Source organism: Ictidomys tridecemlineatus, chromosome 2 (assembly GCF_052094955.1).
Source record: "Ictidomys tridecemlineatus isolate mIctTri1 chromosome 2, mIctTri1.hap1, whole genome shotgun sequence".
In the NCBI taxonomy this organism is placed as follows: domain Eukaryota; kingdom Metazoa; phylum Chordata; class Mammalia; order Rodentia; family Sciuridae; genus Ictidomys; species Ictidomys tridecemlineatus.
The window spans coordinates 23,352,399-23,373,172 of NC_135478.1; the positions used below are offsets into that span (position 1 = coordinate 23,352,399).

General features: G+C 47.2%; 2 protein-coding genes across 9 annotated transcripts in view; one reads left to right on the top strand and one right to left on the bottom strand.

Annotated features, from left to right (window-relative positions):
- Positions 1 to 9: 9 nt before the first annotated feature.
- On the top strand, positions 10 to 10,331 carry Gorasp1 (golgi reassembly stacking protein 1). 2 transcript variants are annotated; one of them, XM_005317388.5, is made up of 9 exons: positions 10 to 140; positions 3,692 to 3,772; positions 4,189 to 4,392; positions 5,565 to 5,651; positions 5,791 to 5,921; positions 6,166 to 6,511; positions 7,297 to 7,447; positions 7,906 to 8,055; positions 8,306 to 10,331. In XM_005317388.5, the coding sequence occupies exons 1-9, from the start codon at positions 78 to 80 to the stop codon at positions 8,572 to 8,574; spliced, it is 1,482 nt and encodes a 493-aa protein (XP_005317445.1). In that variant the 5' UTR covers positions 10 to 77; the 3' UTR covers positions 8,575 to 10,331. The 2 variants fall into 2 exon arrangements, with proteins under 2 accessions (XP_005317445.1, XP_013216963.1); XM_013361509.4 differs by lacking the exon at positions 10 to 140 and adding an exon at positions 558 to 722.
- Wdr48 (WD repeat domain 48) overlaps positions 10,332 to 20,774 on the bottom strand; it is a 43,868-nt gene continuing 33,425 nt past the window's right edge. For 3 of the 7 annotated variants that reach the window (XM_040290033.2, XM_078038107.1, XM_078038111.1), the window contains 7 exons: positions 20,125 to 20,220; positions 17,776 to 17,881; positions 16,802 to 16,889; positions 16,117 to 16,152; positions 14,464 to 14,540; positions 12,871 to 13,063; positions 10,332 to 12,268 (listed from right to left, as the gene is read on the bottom strand). In XM_040290033.2, the coding sequence (XP_040145967.1) occupies positions 12,173 to 12,268; positions 12,871 to 13,063; positions 14,464 to 14,540; positions 16,117 to 16,152; positions 16,802 to 16,889; positions 17,776 to 17,881; positions 20,125 to 20,220 (692 nt within the window). In that variant the 3' untranslated portion in view covers positions 10,332 to 12,172. The remainder of the gene's footprint in view (positions 12,269 to 12,870; positions 13,064 to 14,463; positions 14,541 to 16,116; positions 16,153 to 16,801; positions 16,890 to 17,775; positions 17,882 to 20,124; positions 20,221 to 20,774) is intronic. The other 4 variants (XM_005317392.5, XM_078038109.1, XM_040290032.2 and 1 more) reach the window with 2 other exon arrangements.

Genomic DNA, 20,774 nt, shown 5'->3' on the forward strand with positions numbered 1-20,774 from the left:
GAATCCGCGCTGGGGCTCCCCGGCTGCCTGCAGGTCGGCGTTGGTGGTGGACGCGGGCGCCGAGCGGGGCAGCGGTCATGGGCCTGGGCTCCAGCGCCCAGCAGCCTGCTGGCGGCGCCGAGGGCTTCCACCTGCACGGGGTGAGTCGGTCCCGGGGCGCTGGTGATCTTGGAAGCGCGCCTGTAGCGACGCGTCCGCGCGTTTGGTCACCTTTCGGTTGGCGGCTACCGCGGGGTCCCCGCCCGAGCGTTGCAGCTGTGGGCTGCCAGCCTCTTGAGAGAAGTGGCATCGCCGGACTCCAGGCCTCGACGCTTCTGCCATCGCCATGGGGCTCGGCGCCCGCCCCAAATGCCAGCTGTGCAGGAAATGGGGGCGTTCCGTGTGGCGCTACCCGGAGTGGCGTTCTTCCGGGTGAAGAACGCGCCGGCTCCTGGCAGAACTCTCTGGTGCCCTCAGGGCAGATTGGTGATGACCTCTGTGTGCTGTGCTCCGTGCTGAGTTGGGGACAGCCAGCAGCTCCAAGGACCGAGTAGTTCCCTGCATCGATCTTGCCGTTAAGACTTGCCCGTCGCATTGTCAGGAGGGGTATGGGGGCGGAGCGAGGACCAGTGGAACTAGCCGGGAAAGTGGGGCGCAGGAGGCCAGGAGAATGCCGCAGAAGCCCGGGAGAGCGTTTGCAGCTTGGGGAAGCGCCCGAGTGGTGAAACCCTGCGGAAAGGCGGGTCGGTGAGGCAGGGACTGAGGATGGGCTTTAGGTGCCAGGAAGTTTGGACGAATGGGCTTTAGGTACCCCTGCAAGGAAGTTTGGACGAATGGGCTTTAGATGCCCCTGCAAGACCCCCACCCCTGCACACTTAAGCTTGTGTGAAGCGATGGATGTAGAGATGGGTGTAGATAGACAAGTTTGCTCCTTTGGTGCCTGGCTGTTGAGTGTTCTCTGCTTTTAAGGAAGGCTCTGTAAGCAGGTGTCACATAGGAGGGGGTTTCTAACAGGAAAGCCAGGCCTTTTTTGAGTACCCAGCATTGATGAGATTTGTGCTTGGGGATGGCCTTTCATATGGCGAGGCAGAGAGGCAGACAGTGGAATTCATCCAGCCAGAGTAGTCTTGGAACAGGTTTGATGAATTAAAAGGAATTCAGGGTGTAGGCAACCGGGGAAGCCATGGGGTGGTGGTAGGAGTGCAGACAGGAGGACCTAGTGGAGAGGGACAGGATGAAGAGGCTAAAGGATTGGAAGTCATCCTCCACATATTTGTGAGCACTTAGTCTGGCAGGCAGAGTTCTAGGCAGCAGAGATAAAGCTGTGAACAGAATAGACAATGTCTATAATCCATTCTTGTGGTGCTTGCATTTGGATGTCAGTTGGGAGAGAAGGAAGATCATAGGAAACAAATATGGTAGGTGGTAACCTGCTAAAGCAGGTTAAGGGAAAAAGAGAGATGGGTTGGTGCCATTTTCTAGAGTGGTCAGGAAAGGCCTCTGATCAAGTGATTTTTGGACAGATGTCTCAGCCAGAAGGGCAGACAGTATAGATATGGAGGAGAGAGTATTCCAGTTAGAAGGCCCAGCAAAGGTGGGTCATGCTTGTGTGTCTGGGGAAGTTTGAGGAGGCAAAGACAGCATTTTGGAAAGTGTGGCCAGTATCAGGAGGAAGTCAGGCTGTGTAGGACCTTGCTACTGTCCTGAAGGTTCAGGATTTTATTCTGAGATGTGGGGCCTTTGGTAGGTTTTATGTGGGGAGGTAACATGATCTGCTTATATTTTTAAAACTTAAAAGAACAAGTGTGCTCCATTCTATAAATACTGGCATTCCCACCACGTGCCAGACTTGTTGTCGATGTCCTTGCCCTCAGTAAGTATATGGTAAGGAAGGATTCACAAGGAGATGGCTGTTATATGGCAGTGGTTAGGGGACGACTGTGGGTTGGATTTCCTAGGGACTGAGCCCCTTTTCTCATTTTAACTTGGGTTTAGTAAAAGAGTTGAATGGATAAAGCAGGTGAAGTGGTACTATCCTTGCCACTGGCCAGCCAGCGCTGGGTGACTGTGTAGGCTGCCATCACTGTTTGTTCCATGAGGTTCACTGGTGGGGAAAAATAGGATGGGGTGTTATGAAAAGCAGTACACAGTGTGGGGCTAAATGGTGTAGGGCATGCTGGGAGTCACCAGGGAGAACTGGATGGAGGGGTGGTGGGTTTTACAGGAAAAGGGTGCAGTGGATGGCTGTAGAGATGATTTCAGCTGTGGAGCCCAGTGAACAATGACAAAGCCTGGGGTGAGGGAAATGGAGTTTAGCAGGCAGAGGGCAGGCCCACAGGAGAGGATGGGTGGAGGTACTGGGTGGGCTAGGGGAGCACCAGCCCTGGGGACTGGGGGCCTGAGTGTCAGCCCTCATCTAGGGAGGCTGACATAGTGTTGAGTAGGGGTGGCATGGCCTTGGGCATGGCCTTTCCTGAGGGGAGGTGGGGTGTTTTGCAAGTGACCCTACTCAGGGAGAAGCACCCTCCAAAGTAGCCCTGCCCTTTGGTTTTTAGAAGCCCCTGAAGGGATAGAGGGCAGGCTCAGCTCTCCTGAAGCAGGGCCTAGGAACAGCTTGCCCTCTGGGCTGGGCCAGCTAAGGTTGCTAGGCCCATGTTGGAAGCGATGGCAGCTTCTGGAGGTAATAAGGAGAGATTGCAGTTGTTGCTGCCAGAAGACAGTCCTGATTCCAGAAGCAAACTGGCCTTATCCCAGAGGCTCAGCAGTTCGTTCTCAGCAGGCTGTCTGAGACCTCTCTTTCAACTTGGAGAATCCAAGACTGGAGGGTTGGTGAGCAGCAGAAGGCCTCCAGAACCCGAGACCACAAGAGTCCTGTGCCTCTCAGAACACAGAGGCCTGGCTGTTATCTGACCCTACGAGGTCATCAGTGTCCACAAAGGCCTAAGTATGGTCCTACCATCAGGGTCCAGGAACTGGGGACAAAGGGCACGTTGTGTGAACTTGGACCTGCAAGGCCTGGTTGTATTTTAGAAATATATTGAGCTGGAGAGTCCAGAGAGGAATACGGAGCAACCTGGCCTGGGAATGGCTCATGAAGGAGGTTTCCTCCCTTGGACTGTGAGACTACTGGGGAGGCTCATCAGGCCCAGCCCTGCCCCTGTGGTGTGCTTTCCTTCCCAGCATTCTTCAGTGGCCCTCAGTTACCTGCTGGATTGAGTCAAGGCCAGGCCTTTCAAGATCTGGTCACAGGCTGCCTTTCCTACTCCCCCTTTCCGGGCACAGCCCTGGATGTATTTCTCCTGCCTGCTTTCCTTGAGCATTGGGGTCCCTTGTCCATGTCTGAACTTTTCTAATAACATACTCTGGCTTTCCGGCCAGTCCAACCCAGCCCTCTGGGGCAGCATTTCCCATAGGCCTGGGCCAGCTTATCTCCATGTGCCTCCTGGTAACCCCCAAAGGCAGCCTTGGGCTGTGAGGCATCTCTGGAAGCATTTGTGGATGATGATCAGGAAAAGACCCATTTTCTTAAGAGGAAAGCTTGTGACCAGGAAGGTAGAGAAAGGGAAGGAGTAGACCTGGACAATGCCAAGAAGCTGTGCTCTCGAGGGCACTGGGCGTGGTGATATGCCAGGGTTGGCAGTGGTTCTGGGAACAGTGGTGGGGGCTTCTTGAGCCTGGGTTTGGTGCAGTGACTGGCCTCTGTCATGAACAGGTGCAGGAGAACTCGCCGGCCCAGCAGGCGGGCCTGGAGCCTTACTTTGACTTCATCATCACCATTGGGCACTCGCGGCTGGTGAGGCTCCCCCCACTGCCTCTGCTTTGTTTGTGTACTTGCGTCCCTCTGTCCCACAGGAGGCCCAGCCTGCCTCTGCTTGTGTTTTTTACCCAGGGTCACTGAGGGCAGAGGGACTCTTGAAGGTGGGTTTGAGGGTGTGAAGGGGACTGGCCAAGTGCAGTATGGAGTGCTCTGGACCCAGGAGGCTTTGTGCTTGCTTGGTTGTGTTTTCTGGCCTAGGGAGGGAGGAGGATTGGGAAGTGCTGGGTGGTGGGGGTCACAGTGGCTGCAGCTCACTCTGGCACCTGGCTCTGCTGGGGCTGCTGGCCACCAAGGCCCTTGTGCCATCTTAGGCCCTGACCTGTCTGAAGGGACTGACCTGGGGCTGGGGGATGAGGGCTGGGGCCTTGGTGTCAGCCCTGTTGCCCCTGCAGAACAAGGAGAATGACACGCTGAAGGCGCTGTTGAAAGCCAACGTGGAAAAGCCCGTGAAGCTGGAGGTGTTCAACATGAAGACCATGAAGGTGCGCGAGGTGGAGGTGGTGCCCAGCAACATGTGGGGCGGACAGGGCCTGCTGGGTGCCAGCGTGCGCTTCTGCAGCTTCCGCAGGGCCAGTGAGCACGTGTGGCACGTGCTGGTGAGTACAGGGTGGGGTGCTTGGAAGGAGCTGGGATCCGGGTGGGGGCAGGCATGCCAGGATTGAATGGGTGGGGCACGGGGCAGAGGCCAATAGCAGTGGCTTATTAGGGGACTCAGTGTGGGATCTGGTGGTGTGCCAGTTCCTGAGAGGGCAGCTCGTGTTACCACCTGGACTGTGTACCCTACTTCCTGTTAGCCATGTGACTTTGGGCACTTTTTTACCTTCTGCATCTTAGTATCTTTTTTTGAAAGGCGGGGATACCATCTACTGGAGTGGTGGTTGTACTGCCAGAATGCTGCTACTGTTATCAATCTGTCTCTCAAGATAGCATAGATAGTGATTTTTCTGGTATATTGTTATATAGGTAATCGATACATAAACAGGCCACAGTGGCTGAGCTGGAATCGTGTCTGATTACAGCTACTGTGCACCTGACACCTGTGCTCATAGGTGGTGTCCACGTTCTCAAGTGCATAATCCTGTGGTGTGGTGGAAGGAGAGTTCCCTGAGCTAGAAGCTGGCTCACTTGTGTTCTCCTCTATAGCTTACCAGCTCCTTGGGGGAGACTAACCAAGGTTTTCAGCCTATCTTTGCAGCCAGCCTACAGAGGTTTGCTCATGAGTAAAATGTGACTGATACAGATGTCTTTGCATTTCTCAGGATGACTGGGAGGCTGGGAGGGAGTGGTAGAGCTTTTTAAGGGAGAAAGCAATCCTGTGCCCAGCTTTGCTCATTGCCCTCACCTCCTGCCCTCAGCCAGGGGTCTCATGTGCCTCAGCAGTCACAGCAGTGCAGTTGGCACTTCCTCTGGCCAAGATGTGGTTTTCTTTCTTTAAGGTATTTCTTTACTCATCTCCCCAACCTTATGAAACTTGTGGAGAAATGCTGAGAATGATTTAGTAATTCCACAGTCACACAGCTAGTAGTTGGAGCCAGGAGTTGAGGCCCAGGTCAGATTCTAGAGCCCAGTGCTGAATCATGCCGTGGTGCTGCCCTCTGCTGGGCAGGCTATAGGCCTGGGGAGGTAGGGAATTGGGGTGAAGGAGTCTGGGCTTGAGGTCCTGCTTGAAAAAGAGGACAAGTATCCTACTCACTACCTGAAGAGGTTCTGCCTCCTGCCTCTTCTCCCGCTCAGTGGCGAGGCTGCTGGTTTGTGATTCTTTCTCCAGGATGTGGAACCCTCTTCACCTGCTGCTCTTGCTGGCCTGCGCCCCTACACAGACTATGTGGTTGGCTCAGACCAGATCCTCCAGGAGGTGAGAAGCCCGTGGCCTGCCCCTCCCAGAGAGATGGATGGGGTGTGCAGAGATGGGTGGTGTTCGTAAGAAGTGTCTCATTTCGAGGCTTCCAGTTCAGTGCCAGGAACAGGCCTCAGCTGCTGTGTGTTTCTCATAGTCTGAAGACTTCTTTTCTCTCATCGAGTCCCATGAGGGGAAGCCCTTGAAGCTGATGGTTTATAACTCCGAGTCTGACTCCTGCCGGGAGGTGACTGTAACTCCCAACGCAGCCTGGGGTGGAGAGGGCAGGTACTTCCTGGGGTCTGAGGGCTGCACGGTTAAGTGGGCGGGGCCTGCCTAGTGGGCATGGACTTCAGAGTCCCCTGGAGGAGGTAGAGTACTGGGCTCTAGGCCCAGGACCTCTGAAGGCTGACTACTAGCCTGGGAGTGCCCTTTCCAGCCCCTCAATTGCTGGTCAGGGATGGGATGGTAAAAGCAGGGAGGGCTGTGACTGTGGACAACCCCATGAATGAATATTTCTGGCCTTTGGTAGTCTAGGGTGTGGCATCGGCTATGGGTATCTACACCGGATCCCCACCCAGCCCTCCAGCCACAAGACGCCACCTGTTGTTCCAACACCTGGCACCCCACTGCCCGGCACCCCACCACCTGGTGCCCCACTTCCTGGCGCTTCGCTGCCTGGCACCCCACCACCTGGTGCCCCACCACCCGGTGCCCTGTCACCTGATGCCTTGCTACCTGATGCCCCACCACCTATTGCCCTGCCACCTGGTACCCCGATACCTGATGCCTCACAACCTGGTGCCCCATCACCTGGGCCCACCCCTCAGGACTCTTCTGGCCTGGACCTAGGTTCCAGGCAGAGTGACTACATAGAGGTATGTGTCAGCCAAGGGAAGAGGGGAACTTATATGGGCAGAGGGACCTGCCAGCTGGAAAAAGACTCTGGAAGCTACCCTTGGGGTGCCCCAACAACGTCACCCTTGTGAGGCCCTTGTGCCTTTAAAGGGAGGCCCACCTACTTCTGGGACACAGTGGAGCAGATGGGCCCTTTCTGGGACAGTCAAACCACTTTTGGCCCTTCTGTCCCTTCAGGTGAGGCACTGGTTGTTGTCTTCATTCATAGGTGGGAAACTGGGATTTAAGAGATGGGCAGAGCCTTGCTCTGTGCCCCCGTGAGATTGGCATTCTGGGAGGTTTTCTGTTACACCTGATAGGTGTCGGGCTGAGTCTGCAGGGCAGTGCTGGTTAAAGAGTGGGTTGAGGGCACCTTGGGCAATGGGATTGTGCCATGAGGTATGCTGGGATGTTCCTTCAGTTGTACCTGAATTCAAGGAAGACCCTCACTCCCTTCTGGTCATCGAGGGTGCCCCCAAGAAGCAGGGGAAATATGTTGGAGCCAGGTAGATACCTGGGGCTCAAGGATGTGGATAGAGTGCTCTGTCTATGTGGATATGGCAGGGGAGGCCAGGCCATGGCCCTCTGGCCTGACTTCACAATACTTGTAGGGGAAAGGGCAGATGACCAAGACCATTTCCTTCCTTAAGGCACAGCAGTTCGCACACAGCAAGGGTGGGCTGGTACCTAGGCTGGATTGTGAAATCCACCTTAGGTCACTGTCCTGATGGCCCCCTTCCTGTTCCTTCTTCCTTGGTGCCCCTAGGCCATGCTACAAGTACCTGGCTCCCTCATGGATGGACAGCTCCCCAGGTCTGGAAGTCCCAGCCACAGTGCTCCAGACTTTGGGGGACTTCCGCATTCCATGGAGATTTCTCTTCAGCCTCCACCTCCAGTGCAGCGAGTCATGGATCCAGGTACTGGGCAGGCCCGGAGGGGAGGTTAAGGAACCTGCAACTCCTGGTGCTGAAGTGGGCCCCGGCTTGTAGCAGTGCCAAAAACATTCCCTAGGGCCTGTTGCCCCTTCATACCTCACAAGTGCCAAGACTGTTGCAGGCTATCTAATCCATTGGTGGAGTCTAGTTCAGAGAAGAGAGATGGCCTACTTCAGCTCACACAGAAAATTGGAGACAGGGCAGGGTCTGGGCTGCCCCCATGGTCTGGGCTAACACTGAGCTAACCCCATGATACCCAGCCCCTGAGCCCCTTTCCTCAGAAAAACCCAGTGGGAACCTCCTTGGGGTTGACTGGATAGCACCGCCAGGGAATGAGGACATTATAGTCTCCAGCTATAGATATCCCAGGCACTGGGCAGGGTGAGCCCAGGGTACTGGCTTTCCAGCAGTCAGGGTTTTGTGTTGTGTTCCCTCCTCAGGTTTCCTGGATGTGTCAGGCATTTCCCTCCTGGATGGTAGCAATGCCAGTGTGTGGCCCAGCCTGTCCTCCACAGCACTGACTACCATAGCCAACTCAAATGCAGGACCAGAGGATGTTGGTTCCAGCAGCAGTTCTCATGAGCGGGGTGGTAAGTTGCTTTCCCTTCTGAAGCCCTCTGGGAAGGACCTCAGGTTGCTGGTAGTCTGCCCTAAATTCCTCAGCTGGGTTAGTTAGAGGCTGCCCCTTGGGTTGAATACAGCCATATGGGAATTCATAAACTTTATCTCCTATCCCTCATTAAAGCCTAAAGAGGTGGGGGATTGGATATCATGGTTACTGGCCCCAGGACTGTGGTCCTAGGTTCTGGCTCCTCCTCAGCCCCATCTTTTGTGTTTCAGGTGAGGCCACATGGTCTGGGTCAGAGTTTGAAGTCTCCTTCCTGGATAGTCCGGGTGTCCAGGCCCAGCCAGACCACCTGCCTCAGCTGACTCTTCCTGACAGCCTCACCTCTGCAGCCTCGCCAGAAGATGGGCTGTCTGCTGAGCTGCTAGAAGCTCAGGCTGAGGAGGAGCCTGCAGTCACAGAGAGCACAGACTTCAGGGCAGAGGCTGAGAAGCCGGCCAGCCAGGCCCAGATATCTTCCCCAGAATTACAACCAGGGCTGTGATAAGGTCTCTAATGATATTTCATGAGGTCCAGATGTGGGCAAGCAGCCCAGCTCCATGCCTGACCCTAGCCTTGTGTGTTCCACTTTCCAGGCTGCAGTTCCAAGTGATGTGCAGGGACCTTTGTTGGCAGGGTTTTGTGTCTTCTTTGAGCCTCCTTGGGGTCTTTAGGAGATGACCTTGAAGAACTTACACTGTCTGATGGTCCTGGCTTGGAAACTTTCAAGCAAATAACTTTTGGGGTGTTAGAGGGCTGGGAGCAACACTCCAGCTTAATGTTTTCCAGGAGCTGCGATGGTAAAGGAGGGGATTCTTTGCTGCTTTGGAGGGACATGAAAGTTGACTTGGTAGTGAGAGAAGGCCATGCACCCTCAGGACCAGTACCTGTTCTGGTCACTCGGGTTACCCAGGAGGCAGCAGGGTCTAGTCCTGTTCCAGTGTGAGGTCAGGTGAGGGAGGAAGGGGTTGTTTCAGGTGTTGCCTGATGCTTTGTAGGGCTTGCCTTGATCCTGCCTGCACAGCCCAGCTAGCCCATCTGTATTGAAAGGGACCCAAGCCCAGGACTCCACCCTGCCAGTCACAATCACTGATGACTCCCTCTTGCACTACAGTGCAACATTTGGCTCAGGCTGGCTGGTGTGCCCTACCGCTGGAGGAGAGAGGCAGTGCACTTGCCTCTCTTTTAGTGAGGGATTGAATATTCTAGGCGCTTCCGCAGAGACCCAGCTATACCTGCACCACATTTGTTCTTCCCCAGGGCCTGCATGCCACACATCTAGTATTCTAGTGGCAACTCCTGTTGGCTCCCAGACTTATGCAATGATCTCTGATATTCAAAGCATCCAGCCCCAACGATGAATAAAAGTTGCAAATTAAGCTCACTGTCCTACGCAAACTCAGTCAGTCCACCTCAGTAGGTCTCTTCAGCACCTAAAGCTCCATCCCAAGAGTCAATCAGGGGCCTAGAAAAGCCCTTCTGTCCTCTTCTGTAGTATGTGGGAACAGTTTTCTCCACCCCCTGGTGCCTTTGTGGGCTAAGACTAGGTTAGGTCTACCCTGCTCAGCTCCTGCAGAAGGGGATGGCTCTATCCAGGGATAGCCCTTCATCAACTGAAATCCTCTGCTGCTTTGACCCAAGGCCCTCACTCGCTAATTACTTCCTTGACAATTACCGTGAAAGCTGCCTATGGCCTTGTCTTCTAGTCTTTATCTCGTTTCTTAAAGTTTCACTCTTGCAGTTCCATTTGTATAATGTGTGTAGGATGGTGAACACAGGAAATTCAGTTCTGTCAGGCCTACGGGACAAGGACTGGGGAGCATAGACCAAACTATATGGAGAAACTAGGGCCCCAAATTAGCAAAAGTTTCAAGCACTGTGACTACATTTAAAGCCAACCCTTGTCAGGCTTACCAGAGCAGCTGATAAGTCTGCAGAACAGTGAGGCATTGTGTCCTGGATTGTCTGGGAGCCCAGTGTCAGTCTGTAGGAATGCAGGAAGTAGAAAAGAACTGCCACAGGACTGTCCCGGGGCCAGCTTTCCTTAGCTCTGTAGCCTGGCAGTCTGACCCACAGTTGCCCTCACTGGAAGGTAATAGCTGTTCCTCCCCTCTCCTTTCTCTTCCCGTATAAACTGGGGGATAAAATGGTATCAATGCTAATGATTTCCAGGGTGAACATGAAACCAGAAGTTTCCTTCTCTGTAATTTGCTATGAGGGAAAACGCAAGTGAAAAAAATAAATATGTACTACACCTTGAAATATTTTAACTAAAGCCTTTATTCTATACAACTGTGAAATACAGATTTTTTTTACCCTTTTGGCATTGCAGACTGTCAGATTTTCTGGAAACTGTATTACTGGTGAGACTGGAGGGGAAAAACAAAAATATAACCATGCTGGGGGTCAGATCTACAACAGAGGGGACACAGCCACCCAAGGCTCAGCACACGGGGCAAAATGACCCAGCAAAACACAGTCCTTTAGCTCAAAGGCCCCTTGTGCAAACACAGCTGAGGGCTGGTAAATGAAATTTTTTTTTTTTTTTTTTTTTTGCTGTTAGTTCACAACTATTGCTAAAAAATGTGCACCAAAAGCGCACTATTGTATCCAACAGATAGAAAGGATTTTAAAAAAAAGAATCTGGTTGCTCTGAGGAAAGGATAAAGACCACCTCAGCTCCTTGGAAATGTGGCTGTTTCTCTGCTCACTTCTTCAAGGTGCAAGAGGTACACTTTCCAGAGTTAGCTGACCAGCAGTGAGGGAACCCTGTCTCTGCAGTTGTGCGGATCAGAATATCTCAAATTGTAAGGTATGGACCTGGGTCCATAATCTGCCCCTAACTGAACCTGTGAAGATGTAGAAAAGAAAAAACCTTCCTCAGCTTCCTCCCCAGTCCCTGCTACTGTGGGGACAGGCCACACACAAGCTGGGGAGGCAACTGGACTGGAATAAACTGCCCTCTGAAGGCACTTGTGCTTCTGGCTTCATACAAGGAGGCTAGTCTTATGTAGTTTTATGGGGGTGGACCATTGATCTATGCTGAATACAAATGACCTTGGGAAGAATCCAAAGTATTTTCTGCCAAAAGTTGAAGTGTTTATCCCCAATAAGTTATATTCTGTACAAGATCCAAATGATTCTATGAAAGCTTTAGATTGTTAGAAAGAACAGTGAAAAGAAGATCTGGATACAGGTACAACAACAAAACCTGCATATAAAACTTTGGAAAAACAAATATGTATACTTTCCAGATATGAATATCAAACTAACTCACTATGATATCCCTTTACTGTGACATCATAAATTTTAGGTAGCATCTGAATGAAATTAAAATTTCATCACGGTCTTGTTTTGATGGTGTCAAGCTGTTCACCCAGAGCAGGAAGCTGTGGTCTTAGTTGCTTTGCCCATGAATAAAGCTGCACACTGGAGGAAGGTGCGAACAGTCGCGCCTCCCAGGGGCTGCGTTAATTCCAGCACCTGGAACTTCAACAGCTCTACTACAAGAACACATCTGAGATGCAATATTAAAAATGAGCCCAACATCAGTTATTTATTATGAAGTGGGCTGGCTCTCGAATTGTGCAACAGCAAATTCCCATTAAAAATAACTTTCAAACGGTGAAAACAATTAGATTTTCTTTCTATGACAAACTTGGAGAAAGCCTTCATAGGTACTGCATGAATGGAATGTACTCTTAGAAAAGCTACAGAGCTTGTGGGTTTGAAATTGAAACACAGTGACAGATGTGGCCCTACGGATGTTCTATAACAAGTGCTAACAGACAAAGATAAGGTCCCTTGAAAGAAAAAGAGGAAGCAAAGTCTGCACTGGCCTGTCATCAGTTCTCAGGACAGAATCTGCCTGGGGCTCTTCTGCTCTCGCACTCTGCTTCCCTGGGGGCAGCTTAATCTACACGTAGAGACTGGTTTCTATATTACATCTCAATTAGTCACTTCAATTGAAAGATAATCTCGGTCCATACCAAATTGGCCATTAGAAGTCTTGCTCCCATTGGGGATCAGTGGGCTTCCTAGGACTACTCTTGGGGCCATAGAGGAAGGTAGTAAATGAATACCCAGGAGCATAGGCCCACCCTTCACGTGGACTTCTGACGGTAATGGAGGGTGAGATCACCACCACTTTTCCATATGAAGTGTTTCACTGTTCGAAGGTCCATATTTGGATCCAAAACCTGAATAGCAAAAAATAGATTTCAAAGTCTCTAATATCTAAAACCTTCATCCTTTACTGAGGGACTTGCAACCAGAGGGCACAGCTTGTTTACTCCTACCCCATGCCTGTTGGTACAGCTTTCATGCAAGCAGCCGGGAACCTGGGCACAGATGTGTATCTTTTGTAACTCTGCCAGAATACTTTTCAGCCCTTCCCCTGAAGAAGTACCTTCAGTGCATCTCGATTTAAAACAGTACCACCATTTCTCCACCCACCTCCACTGCACATCTTAACTAATACAACAGATGTTGCTTTGCAAATCAAGACAACTTTTTTTGCTCATCAGAAAAAAAGCTATTCGCATATTCACATTTGTCTACATGTGTTTTTAAATCTGTGTCCCTTTACTGAAAACCATCAGGGGAAACAGGAGCTTTAGATTGGGCTGAAGAACCCCTCTGGAAGGGACACACACACAGGTAGGGGAGACCCAGAGCTTAGAGCTTCTGTATAAGCAGAACTCCCCACGAGATTTGGGGACTACAATCACACCACAATTATGTAACTTTCTGAGTACCAGCACTAGAAAGAAATAGTGCTATGGTCCTCAAGTTTGCTTACCTGGTCCTGGCATAAAAGTTCAATTTTCTCCTCTGCCAACACAGCAATATCCTCTTCTTTTTCCTGTTCTCCTGGTTTTTCATTATTAGAAGAACTAGTGGTTTGAGACTCATTATCCAGGTTGATGATTTTCTCATAAACATGTTCCATTACTTTCCGGACTTGGAGCATGTCACTAGCAGACAATCTATCTCTGTAAAAGGTAATGGACTATTGTGACACCAAGAAAAAACATGAGATTTTGTTCAAACATACCACAGAAACATAAATCAATAATTTTTTACCATTGTCTTAGACTATTTTTAGAAATGTCAAAGACTTTCTGTAGTGTCCCAAAGGCACAGATTATGTGTAGGTAAATGAGATTAAGCACGTTCTTGAAACTTAACATGCAGAACAACCTTCTGGATTTTATTTCCTTAAATTTTCTCCCTAAGCACAAGCAAATTAAAGAATCAGAAAAGCCCAGTGCTCTTGGGGCTCAATTTTCCTTGGGCTCTTTCCCACTGCCACATCTTCAACTAGCACCTGAGGGAGATGATGCTTCAGTCTAGACCACAAGCCTCGAGACTGGGCATCTCCAGTTGGCTGTCCCAAAACAGACTCATCAGTGCCTTCATCCCCAAACCTACTTTCTATCTTTGACATAAGTCAACAGGCATTAAACCGAGTAGCTAAGGTTTCAATTGTAAAAGCCATTTGGAACTTCAGTCATTCAATCTATCTGAAGTGATGTCCAGGACATGCTTTAAAATAATCCAGTGTGTCTGTGTGGAGGGAGATGGCTGGAAAGGTAGGTAGAAGTATAGGTGAACAAGATGTTTAGCCAAATATTGATAATTACTGAAGCTGTCTGATGGGTCACTGGATACTCATTATTCTATTCTCTTTGTGGAAGTTTTAAAATCTTTGTAATAAAACAGTTTTTAGTAATCTAATTGATTTTACTCCCTAGGATATACACAGTGTTCCAAGTTCAGTGTCTCATTCTCAGACCACTAAAATTCTTCTCTTGGGTCATCTTGCTTTGAGCTTCTCCCTAAGTTACCTTTCATGTCTTCTCAGATATTTCTGGTGTTTGGTCACTATACGCTCTATGGCTTGGCATTCAAATTCACTGCTGAGGAAACCTCACCTTTCTAATTTACCTCCTAGAACCCCCTGCTGCCACTCCAGCCTATGCTCATGTACCCAGAGTACATGAGTTCTCAAACACCACTTTCCAAAATCTTGAGCATGCTCTTGCTCCCACATGTCTGAATGAGCTGTGCCCTGCACTGTCTTTTGAAGTTCTACCCACCCTTACAAGTCCAGCTCAAATCCCAGGTTCTTCAAGAAGCCTTTCTGGAAAGCTCCAGTCAAAAACTCATTTCTTTCCCCCACTCTCATTATTCCTTTTGTATTTACAACAGCAGTTAATATACACAGGTTGGGTTCTAAACTGGATTTTGGCAAAACAAAATCCATCAACATGATAAACCAGCCTTAGACCTAGTTCTTGTTTCCTGTGCTATAAAGCAATCATCAGAAAAAGGAATTCTCTCCATCAATTATCTAATGATCAAGGAACCACATGGGCCTACATTTACTTACTTTTTTAAGGTTTTTGCTCCTGAAGATGCATGAGGTTGGAGGTAGAAAGGAATTTTGTTGAATTTGGGCATATTTTTCTGAAATAGTAAAATTAAAAAAGGTATAATAGTTTCCATTAGCTGATAAACTAAAATGCTGTCAATAGGAAAATATGATTTACAAATAATTATTTTACAATGAAAAGTGACTGTCTAACTTATAATAAACTATTAAACTATGTCAGCCTTACAGAAAATTTATCAGAAAAAATTACATTTAGTTTTGTAATAAAAGATATGTGAAGGCAAATTATATGGAATATTAGTGGCAATATGAACTTGGAGCATGGCTCATCTTAAATAACAGTACAGGTATTAAAGGAAAACAAACTTTAATTTTTTAAACATATAAACTAAAACCTTAACTCTATATTAAAATACTGGGCTAATACCTAAAGAAACTTAAGTGTCTTAATAAAACCCCACAACATTCACCTCTGAGCCAAGCCAGACTTATGTGGGTGGGGGCCCATCACCCAACTGAAATGGCAGTAAGGCCCTCCCGCTGCCTCTCCCTCAACATCATGGTGAGGGCTGGAAAAGAGTGGAAACGCGGCCAACAACCTGGGCATCTACCATGAAATAAACCTCATGGTAAATGAAGGATAAAACCACCTGGTCATCTTTTCTTGGGATATTAATCCCCTCCGAGCTTCTCTGTCATAGTGTCTGGATGTGTGCTCTCAGATTTGCGCCACAGGCCTACAGGCAGTAATGCAAACCGGCTGAGTTTTATACTCAAAGGAAGGAGTGGTGTGTGGACAGCTCGGACATAAAGAAGACCACAGCATAGCCATCAGGTGTCACAGTGGCTTTAAGTTCTTGGGGTGTATCTGGGACAAAGCAAATTTCTAAAGGTTCTAGAGATTAAATTCCTTTTCATATGGCTTAGGAATGTACAAAATAGGTTAACAGTACATCAGAGAGTCTCAGAAACAGACCCAGGTGTATATAGAAATTTAGTGCACAATAAAGATAGCATTTCAAATTAGTAGGAAAAGGATACCTGTGCAAAAAGAATCTTACCACACACTAAACAGAAGAATAAATTCTAACAGATTAAAGATCTAGACATAAAAGAAATTATTATAAAGGTACTAAAAGAATACAGGAGAATATTTTTTTGCTATTCTGGAGTGGGAAATACTTGAACAAGACACAATACTCAGCCATGAGGGACTGCTTTTATAAAAATTAGAACTTTTCACCCAGCAAAAGACACCATGAACAAAGTGAAAGTTTAGCTGAGAGATATAAAGAATAGTCAAAGGGTTAATATTCAATATAAAGAACTATAGATCAATCAGAAAGACAAACAACCCAATAGAAAAATGAGTAAAGAATACAACAGCCAATTCACAGAAGAAATACAAATGGCCAATATGAAAAGATGCTTAACCTCACTATGAAATTAAAAAATAAAATGAACAAACAAAAAAAACCTGCCTTAAAAAAATAAGGTATTTGCCTATCTTATAGCAAAGATTAAAAATATCCAGTGTTGGTATCAGTGTGCTGAAACAGATGTTTATATGTTGTTTGTGAGAGTGTAAACTGGTACAGCCTTTGTGGAGGGCAATTTGGCAATATCTATCAAAATTTAAAATGTGCATACCCTTTGATCCAGCAATTCCACTTCTAGGAATTTATCCTAAAAAGTACACAAAGATATATGTACAAGGATGTTCACTGCAGCACTGTTTGTAATAGAAAACATTGGAAACAACCCAAATGTCCATTAATAGGGGACTGATTAAGTAAATTATGGTACATTTACACAATGGAATACTATGCAGTCATCAAAAGGGAACGATCTGTAAGTACAGACATGAAAATATGTTCATGATACATTTTTAAGTGAAAAAAGTTGCAGAACAGTTTTAAAAGATATTTTGTGCAAAATAAATTGAACTATACACACATATATGCAAATAATATATACTTGTGTATGCAATGAAACAAAAGTACTGAAAGCTCTACATTAACCTATTAACACTTGTTAAAATAGGAAAAAATAGGAAGTGAATGGCGAGGAGTGAGGGGAGAAGAGACAGGCATTTCACTTCATTCATTTAATATTTTGTTAAATAAGCATATATTGTTATAATTAAAATCCAATAAAAACAGAAATAAATAATTATCAATACTACTTCTGCAACTTTGGAACGGTAAGGAAGCAGATGGAATTCTACTTGTAAATCTAGCTTTTATTAAATTTAAGATCACATTGTCTAAAGCAGTTCTTATTTTTATGAATTGGAAAAAAATAAAAGGGCAAAGTTTGAGTAGAGGACACTTACATCCACAGTGATGTCAATTACCCATTGTGGCACTGTCTCATTGAGAAGCATCGACTCAGTCTCACCCCCGGAATCTCGGCAGAGCAGCCTAAACACAACCCATTAGGTAGTGAGTAACACAACAAGCACAGATGACATGATCAATACTAATCAACATTAGAGGGAGGAACCTGCCTAGATCTCACTGAGGATGATCCCTACTTGACAGCGAGGAAATGAAGCGCAGCAGGCACAGGACTCAGTGAACCTGGGCACTGGCTTGAACCCCAGGCCCTCTGCGCCTGAGGCCAGGCATACACTATAGCTGCGTCTCTAAGTCCTTGGGGCACAATAAGAAAACAGTGTAAGCAAAGCACTCAAGAAAGGCCTGTGCCAGTGCCACAGGTCTTCATAGGCAGGATATTTTTGGTGATCACTTTCAAGAAACCACCATAAAGGGAGAGAATGCAAGGCTCAAGGGCAAGATTAGCATTCTTACTTCTGGGACCCAGAGAGGACTAGCGAACTCTTGCATTTGGGTCCACCACAGTCCTGCTGGTAGCCTGAAGGGCCTCACAAAGGACTGCTTGGCACCCCAGGGTAGGCCAGTGCTGGGCACATCAGTTCTAGAGCCGCCCAGCATTCCTTGCCTGGTCTACTCTGATGCTCTCCTATGGGCAGTGACATGTGGTGATGCCATAGGTTCCCTGACCCTGGCAGTCATACTGGCAAAGTAAGAATTTCCTGCAGAAACCACCAGAGGTGCTGCCTGGGGGCAGGATATCTACCTGGTCCCAACACCAGAGGCCACCTCAGATAGAATGTAGTCTGATGGCATCAGATGGTTAACTATCTCATGAAAGTGGAAAAACTTCTAAATTCCCGACATTCCTAGAAGTTAGTAACAAGTAACTTCTAACACCCGTCTGAGTCAATACGTCTTAGCAAAAGGGATGCTCTCTCAGGCAAGGCCTCTGGTCCTTCTTTACCCATACCTGAACAACGTGCGGCCTCCAGCTTCACCAAAGATTACAGGTGTGTGTGGTGGTACTTGAAAATATCCATTTCCCTTCTGCACTCGGTTCTCCTGCTCCCCATTTACTAGGAAAAGATGCAGATTGTGTCATTATCCAGAGTTAGCAATGCTAGAAACACAGACTCAAAGCCTTTTACTTCCACGGGCTTCAAACACAGTAAGATTTTTAGAGTCAAAAGTCCTTTAACCCAGTCAGAATTACAAATAAAGGTCAAAAACAAAGCTGAATTCCTGAAAATAAGAAACAATTTGTGTTGTACCTCATGAGAAATGACTATACTGCAAGATTTTAATAAAAGTGGAGTTAAATGTTTGAGATTCTGTTTTGAACATAACCAGCTACTTCAGCCACAAGGAAGTCTAGGACTTCTGTTTATAAAAGATCTGTATTTGTTTTTTTGGCATTTGGTAGAAAAACCAACCTCAGAAAAATTTCTACAAGGAAAAACAATATGTTTAATGGTAGCCCTAGTGAATGGCAGAATTCTCTTTCATGAACATGACTCTGAATAAAATTGGTAGCAATCTCACCTTCTGAAATCCTATAGCATTCTGCAACTTCTCTCACAGCACCCACACTTCTCTCTCATCACAAAATGCTCTAGTATGTAGCTCTCCATCCTACCAGAACATCAGACCCGGAAGGACAGAGTCCACTATACCCATTTATCTTTATTAAGCCCCCTGCAACTTGCTAACGGCCTCTGAATACTCAAGCTGTTCACAATGCAATTTTCAAATAATGCCAACATATCCACTGAGCAGGATGCAGGTGTCACAGGAGATTCCAAGACAGGTGGAGTGTGTAGTGACCTGAGCTCTGGAAGAGGAGGTGGGCAGGCTTTGCCCTGCCTTTAACATGACAGCTTGATCCTAAGAATGGTGTAGGGTGTTTTGGTGATTTCTTCCTTACTGCTCCACCTACAGCCTGGATCCAAGAAGTACTGTTTTTTGATTGCTTAATCCTCACAGTTTATTTGAGCCTCTGAGACAATCCTAACTAGAAATAACCTGCTCAGAGCGGCATAATTGACAAGTAGCAGAGCTCACACCAGAACCTAGTTTTCTTGACCCTCTGTAGAAAAGATCTTCCATTAGTTTGTCTGGCTTCCAGTTCATGGTACAATTATGACAGGGAGAGAAGTGGGCCAAGTGAAGTAAAAAAAAAGACTCCATGATGGGTTAGTGAGCTCTCTGAAAGAGACACCTGCAGACTGGTAGTCTGTTTTGTTGTTGTTGTTGTTGTTGTTATTGTTTTGTTTTGTTTTTGGTACCAGGGATTGAACTCAGGGGCACTCAACCACTGAGCCACATCCCCAGCCCTATTTTGTATTTTATTTAGAGAGAGGGTCTCACTGAGTTGCTTAGTGTCTAGCTTTTGCTGAGGCTGGCTTTGAACTCAAGATCCTTCTGTCTTGGCCTCCTGAGCTGCTGGTTGCAGACTGGTTTTGAGAGAAGATGAAGCATGTCATCACCCTGAGAAATTTAAATTGCACAAATCACTATGGATCAATATGTAGGCCAGAATGAAGTTCATGAAAAGTGGTGCTCGCCATTGCCATTGCTGCTTATTCCTGGTGGTTGGTGAGAGGCATCAGCAGAGTCACCCCCAGGAGCTGGGACTCAGAGACTCCTCAAACAGCTGCAGTTACACGTGACATGTGAAATTCTAAGTTTGTTCTTTCTTTCCCCTTCCTTTAACCAAATTGCATACCTTCAAAATACATTCTCCTCTGCTGCCCACAAAAAGTTATTGCCATTGTCTGTGGCACACATGCCATTTGAATGTACTTCATGACATCAATTCTTCACACATACACACTTACCTTACTGCTTCTGAATTAGAATGCTATCTGAGTCAAAATCAGGTAGATCATCAGGCTAAGTACCAACATTTCACACCAATGTGAAGTATGACTATGCAATAACAACGCTGGCTTTCTGGTATAGTTAATTCGCTATCTGGGTGGTAGATTCAGGTCACATACACTCTGAGGAATATTTGTGGAATAAGCTTGCTAAGGTGGGTAGTTTTAAGGCAAATTTCACTTGCATGCGTAGTGGGTATTACAATTTTACCTATCTTGAGCAGTCTCACTCACAAAAAGCCACACCAAACAGTGGTCTGCTCTCTTGTAATCTCAGTCTCAGCTAAGACTGGATGGACACTCCCACTTTAAGATGCAGAAGGGAAGACAATTATTTGGGCATACCACAAATATTTATTATGTCACATTTTAGCAAATAGTTTAAGTACCTTTGGTCCTGAGTAACTCTTAATCAATTTTCTAAATATAAAAACACTAACCATGGTTTACTTCATTTTCTTCTTCATCCATTGGATTCACATGTGTTCTAGGCCAATATTCTAGGAGCGCCTGGAGTAAAAGTCCTCCCAAGTTCACTGCAAAAAAGTTAAGAGAATTAATTAGTTATAACCTAGAAATAGAAGAAATAAAAATATTCTTTTTTTTTTTTTTTTTTTTTTTTAAAGAGAGAGTGAGAGAGAGAGGGGGACAGAGAGAGAGAGAGAGAATTTTAACATTTATTTATTTTTTCTTAGTTCTTGGCGGACACAACATCTTTGTTGGTATGTGGTGCTGCTGAGGATCGAACCCGGGCCGCACGCATGCTAGGCGAGCGCGCTACCGCTTGAGCCACATCCCCAGCCCCCCGAAATAAAAATATTCTGATGTTAAATTCTTAAACCAATACCCATGATATTTAAAATCGAGACTTAAGTATTTGTCAAACCTGTTAAAATTTTATCTTAAAATGTTTATAGCAGGCATGGTGGTGCACGCCTATAATCCCAACAGCACAGGAGGCTGAGACAGAAGGATCACGAGTTCAAAGCCAGTCTCAGCAATGGCGAGGTGCTTAGCAACTCAGTGAGACCTGTCTCTAAATAAAATACAAAATAGGGTTGGGGATGTGGCTCAGTGGCCGAGTGCCCCT

Bases quoted from the DNA above. Each gene is read 5' to 3' on its own strand.
- Gorasp1 (XM_005317388.5), top strand. From the start codon at position 78: ATGGGCCTGGGCTCCAGCGCCCAGCAGCCTGCTGGCGGCGCCGAGGGC. The intron at 141-3,691 runs GTGAGTCGGTCC...TGTCATGAACAG, and splicing joins AGGGCTTCCACCTGCACGGG to GTGCAGGAGAACTCGCCGGC. The intron at 5,922-6,165 runs GTACTTCCTGGG...GGCCTTTGGTAG, and splicing joins GCCTGGGGTGGAGAGGGCAG to TCTAGGGTGTGGCATCGGCT.